At 37.1% G+C, this 16,922-nt stretch overlaps 1 protein-coding gene across 2 annotated transcripts in view; it reads left to right on the top strand.

Moving 5' to 3' along the window:
- ERMP1 (endoplasmic reticulum metallopeptidase 1) overlaps window positions 1–16,922 on the top strand; it is a 52,786-nt gene that overhangs the window by 30,672 nt on the left and 5,192 nt on the right. For both annotated transcript variants that reach the window (XR_010945016.1, XM_067744320.1), the window contains exons 12-13: window positions 1,521–1,723; window positions 2,302–2,417. Coding sequence is in view for 1 of the 2 variants with exons in the window: in XM_067744320.1 (XP_067600421.1) it covers window positions 1,521–1,723; window positions 2,302–2,417 (319 nt within the window). In the remaining variant the exon portion in view is untranslated. The remainder of the gene's footprint in view (window positions 1–1,520; window positions 1,724–2,301; window positions 2,418–16,922) is intronic.

The following is a 16,922-nucleotide window of genomic DNA, read 5'->3' as shown; positions in this document are numbered from 1 at the left end:
TTAGAGGGAATGGAGTGGCCAAACAGAAAAGCCAACAGTCATAACCTAGATAATTATTCAAGGACTTGAGTAAGTAGTAATAATATATTTGAACTTAAATATGAGAGAGGAGATTTTGAGAAAGAGCCAACTATTCCTTGTTTTTGTTTCCAGTCCTGTAGGACACAGTGATACATTTTATGTGACAAATTTTACAGTCACATCAGTAGTCATTAGGAAAAGCTAGATTTTTATTTTTAAAAACTCCTGTTCTGATTTGTTTTGGGGTTCTCTTCTTCCCCAGTGCCAGAAGGTGACAAACTTTTCCTATAAAGGGCCATAAAATAAATACTTTAGGCTCTGCCAGCCATGTGGTCTCTGTTGCAGCTACTCTGTTTCTACAGAGTGAAAGGAGCCATAGACGACACCTGCAGATGAATGTGGCCATGTTTTAATAAAGCTTTATTTATAAAAATGGCAGCAGGCCATTTGGCCTGTGGGCTGTGGTTTACCCCTGCCCTTTGCAATCCTTTTTCTTTTCCTATTTGATATTCTTCAGGCTGGTTTCCGTTGTTAATAGAGCTATTCCAGATGGAGCATGGTGCCTTTTCAGAGAATTCTGTTAGGCACAGTGGTGAGCTGTGATTCCTATTTTTCTCTGCACATCAATTAGCATGTAACACCCTGAAAGGGAAATGTGTGTGTATTTCTTTTAGAATGTATTTAAGTCCTTTTAGGACTTTTAAGAGTTCTAGTTTTCATGTCTTTTATATCTGAAATAGTAGGTTTTCAGAAACTTTTTATATGAAATTTAAATTTAGAAACATATTTGTAAGAAATAATAAAGTAATCATGTGAGTATCTATTGAGTTTAAAAGAGCATTAGCTGTATCTTAGAAAACCTCAGTATTCCCTTCTTGATCCCAACTCTTTTGCTCCTCTCTCTCTTATTACCACCCCCAAAGTACTCACTATCTTAAAGGTTGGAGTTAATCATTATTTTACCACATATGTATTAATCGCTAAACAACAACATATAGTTTTGCCTGTTTTTGAGCTTCTTACAGGTAAGGCCATACCATATACTCTTTGGTGGCTTACTTCTTATTGCCCAACAGCATGTCAGAGTCTTCCAGGTTGATCTGTGTCACTGTAGTTCGTTATTTTTCATTGCCGAATAGACTTCTGTCATAGGAGGATGCCCCAATTTATTTGCCCATTCTACTGTTAATGGACATTTGGGTTGTTTCCAGTTTTTGCTAATATGGACAATGCTGAACCAACACTTTTGTACCTTGCAAGAGTTTCTCTAAGGTCCATATTCAGCAGTGGAGTTGCTGACTTGAAGGGTTATGCGCATGTTAACTTTATTAGGTAATCTAAGCAGTCTCCTAAAGTGATTGTGCCAGCGGTGGGTTCCTGTTGCTCAGTAGCCTCATCATTTCTTGGTATTGTCACGTAGTCATTTTTGTTAATCTGGGGTGGGGATGTGGGTGAAGGAGTTCAAACAGTAGTTTCCTCATTAGTCTTGTTCTTTTCAGCATATGACTAGAACATTTCATGACTTGGATGGAAACGTAGTTAAACGAGACTCTGGAATATGGATCAACGGGTTTGATTATACCGGAATGTCTCACATAACACCTCACATTCCCGAGATCAACGATACCATCCGAGCTCACTGTGAGGAGAACGCACCCCTATGTGGTTTCCCTTGGTATCTTCCAGTGCACTTTCTCATCAGGTTGGTTCATTACTTTTCTGCTTTTAGTTGGGGGTTAGTTTGTTCTCAAGTCCTATCACTGTATCAGTACTTTATTATTTTAACTGGTTAACATAGAAGTTGAGTGCTGTTTATACTATTTTTCTTTTTAATATAACTACAGAAGTTGTATTTCTTTGTGGGATAAAGCACTCAGAAGTTTTTTATTCTCCCCCAAATTTTGCTTTTTCAAATTAGGAAGTCTTTCCTCTAGAAAGCTGAATAGTTAGAAAGTGTAGCCCTCTTAACTGGTCTAACAGATAGCAAGCAGCTAAGCATCAATTTCAAATTGTTTTATTTCTGGGGAGTTTTTATGGTTTGGCTGTGAAGGAATGGATGAGAAGAAATAGGATGGGTAGTGGAATCAAGATCACCTAGGATCCTTGTTCTTAACTTTGGGAAGGTTTTATTACACAATAACCTGGGCTTCAGAGAAACTGACATTGTTTATCATATTCATCAGTTTATGTGTTTATTATATATTCTGAGCACTTCCATGAATTATAGTTCAAAATCAACTAATAAAGCAACCTGAATATTGAAGTTACCTTTCCAAATAGGAAAAACTGGTATCTTCCTGCCCCAGAAGTTTCTCCAAAAGAACCTGCTCATTTCAGACTTGTATCCAAAGAACAGACACCCTGGGATTCTGTAAAGCTGACCTTTGAAGCAACAGGTAAGTCATATGGTAGTTTTTTCTTCTCTCTTGTCATTTCTTAAAAATTTTAATACGCGTGTATATTTTTTCCTCAAATGTATAATAGTGACCAGCAATTTAGGAAGAACTTGGTGTTTTTAAAAGCAATTGAAGCTGGTTATGATTTTTAAAAGAAAATTTAATAGACTTTATTTTCTAGAGTAGTTTTAAGTTTACAGAAAAATTGACCAGAAAGTACAGAGATTTCCCTATTGTCCTCTCTACCCCCCAGCTTCCCTTATTATTATCCCTTTTGCATTAAGTGTGGTACATTTCTTTTAATTGATGAGCCCTACATTGATACATTATTATTAACTAAAGTCCTTAGTTTACATTAGACTTAGTTCACTCCTTGTGTTGTTTAGTTCTATGGGTTTTGACAGATGCATATTGTCATGTATCTACCATTACAGTATCATACAGAGTAGATTCACTGCCCTGAAATCCCCTGTCTCCACTTATTCACCCCTCTCTCCTCCCTCCCTCTGGCAACCACTGATCTTTGTACTGTCTCCATTGTTTTGCCTTTTCCAGAATACCATATAGCTGGAATTACACTTTGTAGCTTTTTCGGATTGGCTTCTTTTGTTTAGTAATTTCCACTTAAGGTGCCTTTATGTCTTTTAGTGGCGTGATAGCTCATTTCTTTTTATTGCTGTGAATGTACCACAGTTTGTTTATCTTCTGATCTACTGAGGAACATCTTGGTTGCTTCCAGGTTTTGGCAGTTATGAATAAAGCTTCTGTACACATCTGTGTGCAGCCTTTTGTGTAGAATAGGTTTTCAACTCATTTGGATAAATATCTAGGAGTGCAATTGCTGGACTGTATAGTAAGCATATATTTACCTTCGTAAGAAACTGCCGAAGTGTCTTCCAAAGGCAGTATGAATTCCCACCAGCAATGAATGTGAGTTCCTGTTGCTCTACATTCTCACCAGCATTTGGTGCTGTCAGCCTTTTGGATTTTAGCCATTCTTCTTTTTTTTTAAATTTTTAAATTTTATTTATTTTTCTATACAGCAGGTTCTTATTAGTCATCTATTTTATATACATCAGTGTATACATGTCAGTCCCAATCTCCCAATTCATCACACCCCCACCCCCTTGCGGCTTTCCCCCCTTGGTGTCCATACATTAATTCTCTACATCTGTGTCTCAATTTCTGCCCTGCAAACCGGTTCATCTGTACCATTTTTCTAGGTTCCACATATATGCGTTAATATACGATATTTGTTTCTCTTTCTGACTTACTTCACTCTGTATGACAGTCTCTAGATCCATCCACGTCTCTACAAATAACCCAATTTCGTTCCTTTTTATGGCTGAGTAATACTCCATGGTATATATGTTCCACATCTTCTTTATCCATTCGTCTGTCCATGGCCATTTAGGTTGCTTCCATGACCTGGCTATTGTAAATAGTGCTGAAATGAACATTGGGGTGCATGTGTCTTTTTGAATTATGGTTTTATTTGGATATATGCCCAGTAGTGGGATTGCTGGGTCATATGGTAAATCTATTTTTAGTTTTTTAAGGAACCTCCATACTGTTCTCCATAGTGGCTGTATCAAGTTTACATTCCCACCACCAACAGTGCAAGAGGGTTCCTTTTCTCTCCAGCATTTATTGTTTGTAGATTTTCCGATGATGCCCATTCTAACTGGTGTGAGGTGATACCTCATTGTAGTTTTGATTTGCATGTCTCTAATAATTAGTGATGTTGAGCAGCTTTTCATGTGCTTCTTGGCCATCTGTATGTCTTCTTTGGAGAAATGTCTATTTAGGTCATTTGCCCATTTTTGGATTGGGTTGTTTGTTTTTTTAATATTGAGCTGCATGAGCTGTTTATATATGTTGGAGATTAATCCTTTGTATGTTGATTCGTTTGCAAATATTTTCTCCTATTCTGAGGGTTGTCTTTTCCTCTTGTTTGTAGTTTCCTTCGCTTTGCAAAAGCTTTGAAGTTTCATTAGGTCCCATTTGTTTATTTTTGTTTTTATTTCCATTACTCTAGGAGGTGGATCAAAAAAGATCTTGCTGTGATTTATGTCAAAGAGTGTTCTTCCTACGTTTTCCTCTAAGAGTTTTATAGTGTGTCTGGTCTCACATTTAGGTCTCTAATCCATTTTGGGTTTATTTTTGTGTATGGTGTTAGGAAGTGTTCTAATTCCATTCTTTTATATGTAGCTGTCCAGTTTTCCCAGCACCACTTGTTGAAGAGACTGTCTTTTCTCCATTGTATATCCTTGCCTCCTTTGTCATAGAGTAGTTGACCATAGGTGCGTGGGTTTATCTCTGGGCTTTCTATGCTGTTCCATTGATCTGTATTTCTGTTTTTGTGCCAGTACCATATTGTCTTCATTACTGTAGCTTTGTAGTATAGTCTGAAGTCACGGAGTCTGATTCCTCCAGCTCCGTTTTATTCCCTCAAGACTGCTTTGGTTTCTCGGGGTCTTTTGTGTCTCCATACAAATTTTAAGATTATTTGTTCTAGTTCTGTAAAAAATGCCATTGGTAATTTGATGGCGGTTGCATTGAATCTAAAAATTACTTTGGGTCCTATAGTCATTTTCATAATATTGATTCTTCCAATCCAAGAACACGGTATATCTCTCCATCTGTTGGTATCATCTTTAATTTCTTTCATCAGTGTCTTATAGTTTTCTGCACACAGGTCTTTTGTCTCCCTACATAGGTTTATTCCTAGGTATTATATTCTTTTTGTTGAAATGGTAAATGGGAGTGTTTCCTTAATTTCTCTTTCAGATTTTTCATCATTAGTACATAGGAATGCCAGAGATTTCTGTGCATTAATTTTGTATCCTGCAGTTTTACCAAATTCATTGATTAGCTCTAGCAGTTTTCTGGTGGCATCTTTAGGATTCTCTATGTATGTATCATGTCATCTGCAAACAATGACAGTTTTACTTCTTTTCCAATTTGTATTCCTTTTATTTCTTTTTCTTCTCTAATTGTTGTGGCTAGGACTTCCAAAACTATGTTGAATAATAGTTGTGAGAGTGGACATCCTTGTCTTCTTCCTGTTCAGTTTTTCACCATTGAGAATGATGTTTGTTGTGGGTTTGTCATATATGGCCTTTATATTGAGGTAGGTTCTATCTTTGCCCACTTTCTGGAGAGTTTTTATCATAAATGGGTGTTGAATTTTGTCAAAAGCTTTATCTGCATCTATTGAGATGATCATATGGTTTTTCTTCTTCAGTTTGTTAATATGGTGTATCACATTGACTGATTTGCATATACCGAAGAATCCTTGCATCCCTGGGATAAATCCCACTTGATCATGGTGTATGATCCTTTTAATGTGTTGTTGATTCTGTTTGCTAGTATTTTGTTGAGGATTTTTGCATTTATATTCATCGGTGATAGTGGTCTGTAATTATCTTTTTTTGTAGTATCTTTGTCTGATTTTGGCATCAGGGTGATGGTGACCTCATAGAATGAGTTTGGGAGTGTTCCTTTCTCTGCAATTTTTTGGAAGAGTTTGAGAAGGATGGGTGTTAGCTCTTCTCTCAATTTTTGATAGAATTCACCTGTGAAGCCATCTGGTCCTGGACTTTTGTTTGTTGGAAGATTTTTAATCACAGTTTCAATTTCATTACTTGTGACTGATCTGTTCATATTTTCCATTTCTTCCTGGTTCAGTCTTGGAAGGTTATACCTTTCCAAGAATTTGTCCATTTCTTCCAGGTTGTCCATTTTATTGGCATAGAGTTGCTTGTAGTAGTCTCTTAGGATGCTTTGTATTTCTGCGGTGTCTGATGTAACTTCTCCTTTTTCATTTCTAATTTTATTGATTTGAGTCGTCTCCCTCTTTTTCTTGATGAGTCTGGCTAATGGTTTATCAATTTTGTCTATCTTCTCAAAGAACCAGCTTTTATTTCTATTGATCTTTGCTACTGTTTTGTTTCTATTTCATTTATTTCTGCTCTGATCTTTATGATTTCTTTCCTTCTACAAACTTTGGGTTTTGTTTGTTCTTCTTTCTCTAGTTCCTTTGGGTATAAGGTTACATTGTTTATTTGAGATTTTTGTTGTTTCTTGAGGTAGGCTTGTATTGCTATAAACTTCCCTCTTAGAACTGCTTTTGCTGCATCCCATAGGTTTTGGATCATTGTGTTTTCATTGTCATTTGTCTCTAAGTATTTTTCAATTTCCTCTTTGATTTCTTCAGTGATATCTTGGTTATTTAGTAACATATTGTTTAGCCTCCATGTGTTTGTGGTTTTTACATGTTTTTCCCTGTAATTGATTTCTAATCTCATAGCATTGTTGTCAGAAAAGATGCTTGAAATGATTTCAATTTCCTTAAATTTACTTAGGCTTGATTTGGCACCCAAGATGTGATCTATCCTGGAGAATATTCTGTGCGCACTGTAGAAGAAAGTGTGATCTGCTGCTTTTGGATGGAATGTCCTATAAATATCAATTAAATCTTTCTGGTCTGTTCTGTCATTTAAAGCTTGTGCTTCCTTATTAATTTTCTGTTTGGATGATCTGTCCATTGGTGTAAGTGAGGTGTTAAAAGTCCCCCACTATTATTGTGTTACTGTTGATTTCCTGTTTTAGAGCTGTTAGCAGTTGCCTTATGTATTGAGGTGCTCCTGTGTTGGGTGCATAGATATTTATAATTGTTATATCTTCTTCTTGGATTGTTCCCTTGATCATTTTGTAGTGTCCTTCCTTGCCTCTTATAACATTATTTTAAAGTCTGTTTTATCTGATATGAGTATTGATACTCCAGCTTTCTTTTGATTTCCATTTGCATGGAATATCTTTTTCCATCCCCTCACTTTCAGTCTGTATATGTCCCTAGGTCTGAAGTAGGTCTCTTGTAGACAGCATCTATATGGGTCTTGTTTTTGTATACATTCAGCAAGCCTGGTTGGAGCATTTAATCCATTCATGTTTAAGGTAATTATCGATATGTATGTTCTTATTACCATTTTCTTAATTGTTTTGGGTTTGTTTTTGTAGGTCCTTTTCTTCCCTTGTGTTTCCCTCTTAGATAAGTTCCTTTAACATTTGTTGTAGACCTGATTAGGTGGTGCTGAATTCTCTTAGCTTTTGGTTGTCTGTAAAGCTTTTGATTTCTCCATCAAATCTGAATGAGATCCTTGCTAGGTAGAGTAATCTTGATTGTAGGTTCTCTCCTTTCATCACTTTAAATATGTCATGCCACTCCCTTCTGGCTTGTAGAGCTTCTGCTGAGAAATCAGCTGTTAACCTTATGGGAGTTCCCTTGTATGTTATTTGTTGTTTTTCCCTTGCTGCTTTCAATAATTTTCTTTGTCTTTAATTTTTGCCAGTTTGATTACTATGTGTCTCGGCATGTTTCTCCTTGGGTTTATCCTGTATGGGACTCTCTGCACTTCGCGGACTTGGGTGGCTATTTCCTTTCCCATGTTAGGGAAGTTTTCAACTATAATCTCTTCAGATATTTTCTCGGGTCATTTCTCTCTCTGTTCTCCTTCTGGGACCCCTATAATGCGAATATTGTTGCGTTTAATGTTGTCCCAGAGGTTTCTTAGGCTGTCTTCATTTATTTTCATTCTTTATTCTGTTCCACAGCAGTGAATTCCACCATTCTGTCTTCCAGGTCACTTATCCGTTCTTCTCAGTTATTCTGCCATTGATTCCTTCTAGTGTAGTTTTCATTTCAGTTATTGTATTGTTCATCTCTGTTTGTTTGTTCTTTAATTCTTCTAGATCTTTGTTAAACATTTCTTGCATCTTCTCGGTCTTTGCCTCCATTCTTTTTCTGAGGTCCTGGATCATCTTCACTATCATTATTCTGAATTCTTTTTCTGGAAGGTTGCCTATGTCCACTTCATTTAGTTGTTTTTCTGGGGTTTTATCTTGTTCCTTCATCTGGTACGTAGTCCTCTGCCTTTTCATCTTGTGTATCTTTCTGTGAATGTGGTTTTTGTTCCACAGGCTGCAGAATTGTAGTTCTTCTTGCTTCTGCTGTCTGCCCTCTGGTGGATGAAGCTGTCTAAGAGGCTTGTGCAAGTTTCCTGATGGGAGGGACTGGTGGTGGGCAGAGCTGACTGTTGCTGTGGTGGGCAGAGCTCAGTAAAACTTTAATCCGTTGACTGCTGATGGGTGGGGCTGGGTTCCCTCCCTGTTGGTTGTTTGGCCTGAGGTGACCCAACACTGGAGCCTACCTGGGCTCTTTGGTGGGGCTAATGGTGGACTCTCGGAGGGCTCACACAAAGGAGTACTTCCCAGAACTTCCGCTGCCAGTGTCCTTGTGCTCACAGTGAGACACAGCCACTCCCTGCCTCTGCAGGAGACCCTCCAACACTATCAGGTAGGTCTGGTTCAGTCTCCCGTGGGGGTCACTGCTCCTTCCCCTGGGTCCCGATGCGTATACTGCTTTGTGTGTGCCCTCCAAGAGTGGAGTCTCTGTTTCCCCCAGTCCTGTCGAAGTCCTGCAGTCAAATCTCGCTAGCCTTCAAAGTCTGATTCTCTAGGAATTCCTCCTCCTGTTGCCGGACCCCCAAGTTGGGAAGCCTTACGTGGGACTCAGAACCTTCACTCCAATGGGTGGACTTCTGTGGTATAATTGTTCTCCAGTTTGTGAGTCACCCACCCAGCAGTTATGGGATTTGATTTTATTGTGATTGTGCCCCTTCTACCGTCTCACTGTGGCTTCTCCTTTGTCTTTGGATGTGGGGTGTCCTTTTTGGTGAGTTCCAGTGTCCTCCTGTCGATGACTGTTCAGCAGTTAGCCGTGACCCCGGTGCTCTCACAAGAGGGAGTGAGAACATGTCCTTCTACTCCGCCATCTTGAACCAATCTTGGATTTTAGCCATTCTTATATTTACGTAGTGGTATCTTATTACTTTTTCAATTTGCAATTCCCTAATGACATATGATGTTGAGCAGCTTTTCATACTTATTTGCCATCTGTATAACTTCTTTGGTAAGGTGTCTATTTGGATCTTTTTGTCTGTTAATTTTGTTTTCTTATTGTTGAGATTTAAGAGATTTTTGTATATATGGGTATAAGTCCTTTATCATGTAAGTGTTTTGCAAATATTTTCTCCCAGTTTGGCTTGTATTTTCATATCTGAACAGTGTTTTTCATAGAGCATTAAGTGTTTTAATTTATTGAAGTCCAACTTAATCACTTTTGTTTTATGGAACATGCTTTTGGTGGTGTGTCTAAAAATCATTGCCAAACCCAGGGTGTCTAGATTTTCTCTGATGTTACCTTCTAGAAGTTTTAAAATTCTGCCTTTTACACTTAGGTGTGTGATATATTTTGAATTAATTTTTGTGAAAGGTATAAGTTCTGTGTCTAGATTCATGTTTTTGCATGTGGATTTCCAGTTGTTCCAGTACCATTTGTTGAAGACTATCCTGTCTCCACTGAGTTGCCTTTGTCAAAGATCAGTTGACTATATTTGCGTGGGGCTATTTCTGGACTCTATATTTTGTTCTACTCATCTATTTCTCTATTCTTTTCCCATTACTGCGCTGTCTTCATCTCTTTAGCTTTATAGTATTTCTTGAAGTTGGGTATATCAGTCTTCCAACTTTCTCTTCAGTATACTGATTATTGCTTGTCTTTTGTCTTTCTATATATCAGTTTGTCAATACCCACAAAATAACTTTTTGGGATTTTGATTGGAATTGCATTGAACCTGTGGATCAAGTTTGGGAAAATGACATCTATTGACTCTTCCTATCCATGACATGGAATGCCTCTCCATTTATTTGTATCTTATTTGATTTTTTTTTTGGTAGTTTCACAGTTTTGCTCACATAGATCTTGTACATACTTTGTGAGATTTATACCTAAGTATGTCGTTTTTGAGGTGCTAATGTAAATAGTATTGTTCATTGCTGGTATATAGGAAAGCAACTAACTTTTGTATGTTAATCTTGTATCCTGCAACCTTGCTATAATTGTTTATTAGTTCCAGGCTTTTTTTGGTTGATTCTTCTGGATTTTCTACATAGATGATCATGTCCTTTGCAAACAAAGACAGTTTTATTTCTTCCTTCCCAATCTTTATACTTTTTATTTCCTTTTCTTATCTCATGGCAATTAGCTAGGACTTCCAGTATGGTTTTAAAAATGAGTGGTAAGAGGGATAATCCTTGCCTTGTTCCTGATCTTAGTGGGAAAGCTTTCTTACCAACTGAGTATAATGTTAGCTGTAGGTTTTCTGTAGATGTTCGTCAGATCAGGCTGAGGCAGTTCCCATCTATTTTTAGTTTGCTAAGAGTTTTATTCTGAATGAATGTTGGATTATGTCAAATACTTTTCTGTCTTTTGATATGATCATGTGGTTTTTCTTCTTTAGCATGTTGATGTCATGCATTACATTACTTGATTTTCAAATGTTGAACCAATCTCACATACCTGGAATAAATTCTACTTGGTCATAGTGTATAATTCTTCTTAAATGTTGTTGGATTTGATTTTCTAATATTATGTTGAGGATTTTTACGTCTGTGTTCATGAAGGAGTCCTAATCTTTTTTAAGTTTTTTTTTGTTTTGTTTTTATTTTTTAAATTTTATTTATTTTTGGCTGTGTTGGCTCTTCATTTCTGTGCGAGGGCTTTCTCTAATTGCGGCAAGTGGGGGCCACTCCTCATCGTGGTGCGCGGGCCTCTCACTATCGCGGCCTCTCCCATTGCGGAGCACAGGCTCCAGACGCGCAGGCTCAGTAATTGTGACTCACGGGGCTAGTTGCTCCGCGGCATGTGGGATCTTCCCAGACCAGGGCTCGAACCTGTGTCCTCTGCATTGGCAGGCGGATTCTTAACCACCACGCCACCAGGGAAGCCCGAGTCCTAATCTTTAAGTTTTCCTGTAATGTCTTTGTGTGGTTTTGGTGTTAGAGTAATGCTGGCCTCACAGAATTAGTTAGAAAGTGTTCCTTCTGCTTCTGTCTTCTGGAGGAGATTGTAGAGAGTTGGTATAATTTCTTCCTTAAATGTTTGGTAGCATGCACTAGCGAACCCATCTGGGCCTGGTTCTTTCTGTTTTGGAAAGTCATTAATTATTGATTCAATTTTGTTTAATAAATAAAGGACTATTTCAGATTGTCTGTTTCTTCTTGTGTGTATATTGGCAAATTGTGTCTTTCAAAGAATTGGTCTGTTTCATCTGGGTTATCAAATTTTGGGGCCTACAGTGTTCATAATATTCTTTTATTATCCTTTTACTGCACATGGGATCTGTAGTGATGTCACCTCTTTCATTTCTGAGATTAGTAATCTGTGTCTTCTCTCTTTTTTTCTTAGCTTGGCTAGAGGTTTATCAATTTTATTGATCTTTTCAAAGAACCAGTTTTTGGTTCTATTGATTTCCTCTCTTGACTTCCTATTTCAATTTCATTAATTTCTGCCCTATTTTTAAGTATTTCTTTTTTTCTGCTTAGTTTGGATTTAAATACTCTTCTTTTTCTAGCTTATTAAAGTGGAGGCTTAGATTATTGACTTTAGATCATCTTTTTTAATGTATGCATTCAATGCTACATTTTCCCCCCTAAGCTCTATTTTGGCTGCATCTCACAAATTTACAATTTTAGTTCAATTTACTTAAAAATTTCTCTTGAGGCTTCTTTGACTCATTTGTTATTTAGAAGCATGTTCTTTAATCTTCAAATATTTTGGATTTTCCAGCTGGTTTTCAATATTTATTTCTACAATTTCATTGTGGTCTGAGAGCATACTTTATATGATTTCTATTCTAAATTTGTTGAGGTATGTTTTATGATGCAGGATATGGTCTCCCTTGGTGAATGTTCCATGTGAGCTTGAAAAGAATGTGTATTCTGGTGTTGGATGAAGTTCTATGAATGTTTTTGATGGTGGTGTTTTAGTTCAGCTATATATCCTCACTGATTTTCTGCCTGCTGGATTTGTCAGTTACTGTAAAAGGTTGTTGAAGTCTCCAACTATAATGGTGAATTTGTCTTTTTCTCTTTCCATTTTGTCAGTTTTTGCCTCACCTATTTTGGTCTGCTTTTTAGGCACATAGCAATTATACTTGTTTGATTAAACTGATATATTAGCATTTTGATTATACTTGTTAAAAATTATTTTAAGTGGTTTAGAGCTTTCAATAAGTTCACTTTCAAGTAACACTGTACTGCTTCATGGGTAGTACAGATGCTTTATAATGTAATATTCCCAATTCTTCCCTCCCTGGGATTCTGTAAAGTTGACCTTTGAAGCAATGGGTAAGTCAGACAACATTTTTTTTTTCTCTTTCTCTTTCACTTCTTCAACTTTATAATATGTTGCATGTGAGCTTTTTTCCCCTCAGATTTATTATCGTGACCAGCAACTTGAGAGCTTATAGTGTTTCTAAAAACAAACTGAGGCAGATAATAATTTTTAAGGAGCCTTACTGAAAAACTTTTAGTGTCAGATATTAGTTGTCAGGTAGATCCAAAACAGCATTTGGCCTGGCATTAGTAGACAGTGTGACTTTATTTACCTTTCTTGGTATATTTACTATGTTTAAAACTAGTAGTTAGCTCCTTGAGCTACTCAACTGGTGTTCTGGCTTCTAAGTCTTGTCTCTCATATTATTTTTCAAAAATACATTTGATCACGTCACTTCCCTACTTAAAGAACTATTAACGATTTCCTGTTGCCGCAGAATACATCCAAATTCTTTGGCAAAGCATGTGTGGTCTTCGGGAGTTTGGCCCAGGTACCCATTTAAACTTTTTTCAGCACTTCCCTTGGTGCATTCCTTAGCTACATCCAACTGCTCCTTTCTGTCCAGTCAAACACACACTCACTCCTGGTGAGAGAGAGATTTTCTTGCTACTACCTCCCACCCAAACTCTGTTTCTCCCCTAGGCAAAATGCCAAGATTACTCTGACCTTTCTCTCCCATCTTCTCCAACAGACTAAGCAACTGCTACCCTTTTTCTTTCCTTTGTACATATCTTGATTGTAGCGCTGACCTCCTTGTATCATGATTATTTAGTCAAGGGAGGCAGACATGGTGGGTTCTTATCCTTCTATTCTTGGTGCCCAGTGAAATCACTGACACATAATGGGCACTCAAATGTGTTGAGTTAAATTAAATTAGTCAGCTTTTTTCTTTTTAAGATGGTACCCAGATATGTGAACAAACACCATACTAGATGTTTCCAGTGAAGGTATTTTGTGGATAGGATTGACATTTAATTTAGATCAGTAAATTCTGAGTACAGATTGTTCTCCATAATGTGGTGGGCTTCATCCAATCAGTTGAAGGCCTTAAAAAAAAGACTCTCCTCCTCCAAGGAGGGGGGGTCTTGCCAGCACAGCCTAGGAATTCAAATTCGGCTCGTCCCTGAGTCTCCAGCCTGCCAGCCCCTACTGCAGATTTTGGATTTGCCAGCCTCTACAATTACATGAGCCAGTTCTATAATTCTCTTTCTCTTTCTCTACACATCCTATTCTGTTTCTCTAGAGAACCCTAATACAGGAAGTTCATTTTTAAAAGTTCCTGCTACTGTTCACTCTGTACTTTAATTACTGAGTTTAAAAAAAAAGGTTGAGGTACTTCCCTGGTGGTGCAGTGGTTAAGAATCCACCTGCCAGTGCAGGGGACATGGGTTTGAGCCCTGGTCCAGGAAGAGCCCACATGCTGCGGAGCATCTAAGCCTGTGAGCCACAAGTACTGAGCCGTGTGCCACAACTACTGAAGCCCGCACACCTAGAGCCCATGCTCTGCAACGAGAAGCCACCACAATGAGAAGCCCACACATTGCAAAGAATAGCCCCTGCTCACCACAAATAGAGAAAGCCCATGCTCAACAACAAAGACCTGATGCAGCCAAAAATAAATTGAAAAAAAAAAAAAAAAAGTTGATAGAAAGTTGCCCAGGATTTTATGAGTGAAAGGTATCTTCATACGTAACTTTCCCCCTTGTTTATTTTTATTCATTCATATATATATGTACATACATATATATATGTATATTTTTAAGGCCTAATTTACATACATTGACACATCCAGATCTTGTACAGTTCCTTTAGTTTTGATAAAAGCATACATATACCCATGTAACCACTATCAAAACACAAATCATTTCCATCACCCCAGAAAGTTCCCTTACACTAAAGTCTCCCTGCCCTGGAGAAGCAACTTTCTGATTCCTACATTGACAGATTCGATTTGCCTGCTCATTCTTGAACTTCATATACATGGAATCATCCAGTATGTAATATTCTGTGTCTGGTCATTAAGCATAATGTGTTTGAGATTGAGCTGTGTTGTTTTTGAGTATCAGTATTTTGTTCCTATTCATTGCTGAGTAGTATTCAGTGCATGACTATACCACAGCTTATCATTCTCTTGTTGACGGACACCTGGGCAGTTTCCAGTTTGGGGCTAATATGAATAAAGCTATTATGAACATTCTTGTACAAAGCTTTTTGGGAATATGTCTTCCACTTCTCTTCTTGGATAAATATCTAGGAGTGGAATTGTTTGGTTCATAGGACAGACTTACATTTAACTTTTTTAAATTGTTTTTTTCAGTTTTTCACTCCCACCAGTAGTATACGAGAGTTCCAGTTACTCCACATTCTCACCAGAATTTACTGTTTTTTTTCATTTTATCATTTCTTGTGGGTGTTTAGTAGTAGTACCTCTTGCATTCCTCTGATAATTAAGATGTGGAACACTTTTATAAGTGTTTACTGGCCATTCACCTGTTTTCTCATGTCTTTTTCCCTTTTAAAAACTGAGCTTGTTGTCTTATAGGACATACATTCATACATTCTAGATAAAATCCTTTATCAGATAACTGGTGTTATCAAGATTTCTTGCCCATTCATTTTCTTAATGATGTCTTCTGATGTGAAGAAGTTTTAAATTTTTATGAAGTCCATTTTATCAGGTTTTTCTTTCAGGATTAATGCTTTATGTATCTTCCAAAAAAAGCTTGCCTACCCAGAGATCATGAATTTAGACTTTTCCTTTTAGAAACTTTATAGCCTTAAGCTTTTATGTTTAGGCCTAGGATGCACCTTGAGTTAATTTCTGTATATGGTGTGAGGTAGAGGTCAAGGTCCTTTTCCTTTATAGATATCCAGTTGTTCTAGCATCATCTGTTGAAAAGACTTTGCTCACAGAATTGCTTTGGTGCCGTTGTCAAAATTATTTGACTGTGTATGGTACTGGCACAAAAACAGAAATATAGATGAATGGTACAGGATAGAAAGCCCAGAGATAAACCCATGCACATATGGGCACCTAATTTATGACAAAGAAGGCAAGAGCATACAATGGAGAAAAGACAGCCTCTTCAATAAGTGGTGCTGGGAAAACTGGACAGCTACATGCAAAAGAATGAAATTAGATCACTCCCTAACACCATACACAAAATTATTTGACTGTATATACCTCAGCTTTGCCCACTTTTTACTGAAATTTCTCTTCTACAAGTAGTTTGTTTGGTTTTTGTATTTTCATTCAGTTTAACACAGCAGGGACTTGAAAATCTTGTAAGTGAGGGAAGCTGGAGGACACAAGATGGTAGTAGTGAAATAATATTTGGTAGTTAACCAGTGGGATGAAGCACTTATGGGAAGGAAGTGCCTTAGCTGACACTTCTGAAGGTGAATACTTCCGTTTTCTAGGCTTTAAAATTTTAATTAGAAATAAATTTATTTTGCACTAATTGGTTTTCTTGTTCATGCCAGTAATTTTTTATTTTATTTAAATGCCAGCCTATAAAAAGGAAGCACAGAAAAATTCAAACCTTTCTCTATCCTTTATGCACCATTTGGAGAATTCCAATAAAATTCAGGTTCCTGGCAGGCAGGTTGTACACCTACTGCCCTGTGTTTTGTGATTACAAATGACAAGAAATCATTTTGTAAAAAAATTATTTTTTGACTGTACGTGTGCAGGTCTGTTTGTGCATCAGTTACCACACTTTTAATTACAGACGCTTTATAATTTAATGATTGGGAGAGTTAAGATCCTTTGTAGTTTTTGTTTTTTAGTATCTTCCTTGCCATTTTTTGCATGCTTATTTTTCCATAATTTTAGTATTTAGAATTTTAGTATCATCTAATATAAAACATATTGCTAATTGGTATTTAGGGGAGTATCATAATAAATTTATAAATTAAGGAGACCCTGACATACAATGTTGAATCACCCTATCCTGAACCTGGAAATGTCTTTGCATTTGTTCGATCAGTTCTACTTTCATGTCTTTCAGGAGTGCTATAAAGGTTTTGTTGCTACTATCATTATGTCCTCAAACTGGCTATATTTTTTATGTATGAAGGCAGTTGACATCTGTATGTCAATTTTGTATCTTGCTACCTTTCTGAATCTTGTTTTAGTTAACCACTGATACTAGGGTTCTCCAGGTATACCAGGAATTGCCAACATTTAAAGGGCCAGATAGTAAATATTTTAGGCTTTGCCATATGTTTCCATGATAGATTCTTGTTTGTTAACCACTCTTTAA

The sequence above is a fragment of the Pseudorca crassidens genome, chromosome 7 (assembly GCF_039906515.1).
Source record: "Pseudorca crassidens isolate mPseCra1 chromosome 7, mPseCra1.hap1, whole genome shotgun sequence".
In the NCBI taxonomy this organism is placed as follows: Eukaryota; Metazoa; Chordata; class Mammalia; order Artiodactyla; family Delphinidae; genus Pseudorca; species Pseudorca crassidens.
Note: the sequence above shows the minus strand (reverse complement) of the source record. Positions and strands in the feature narration are given on the sequence as shown.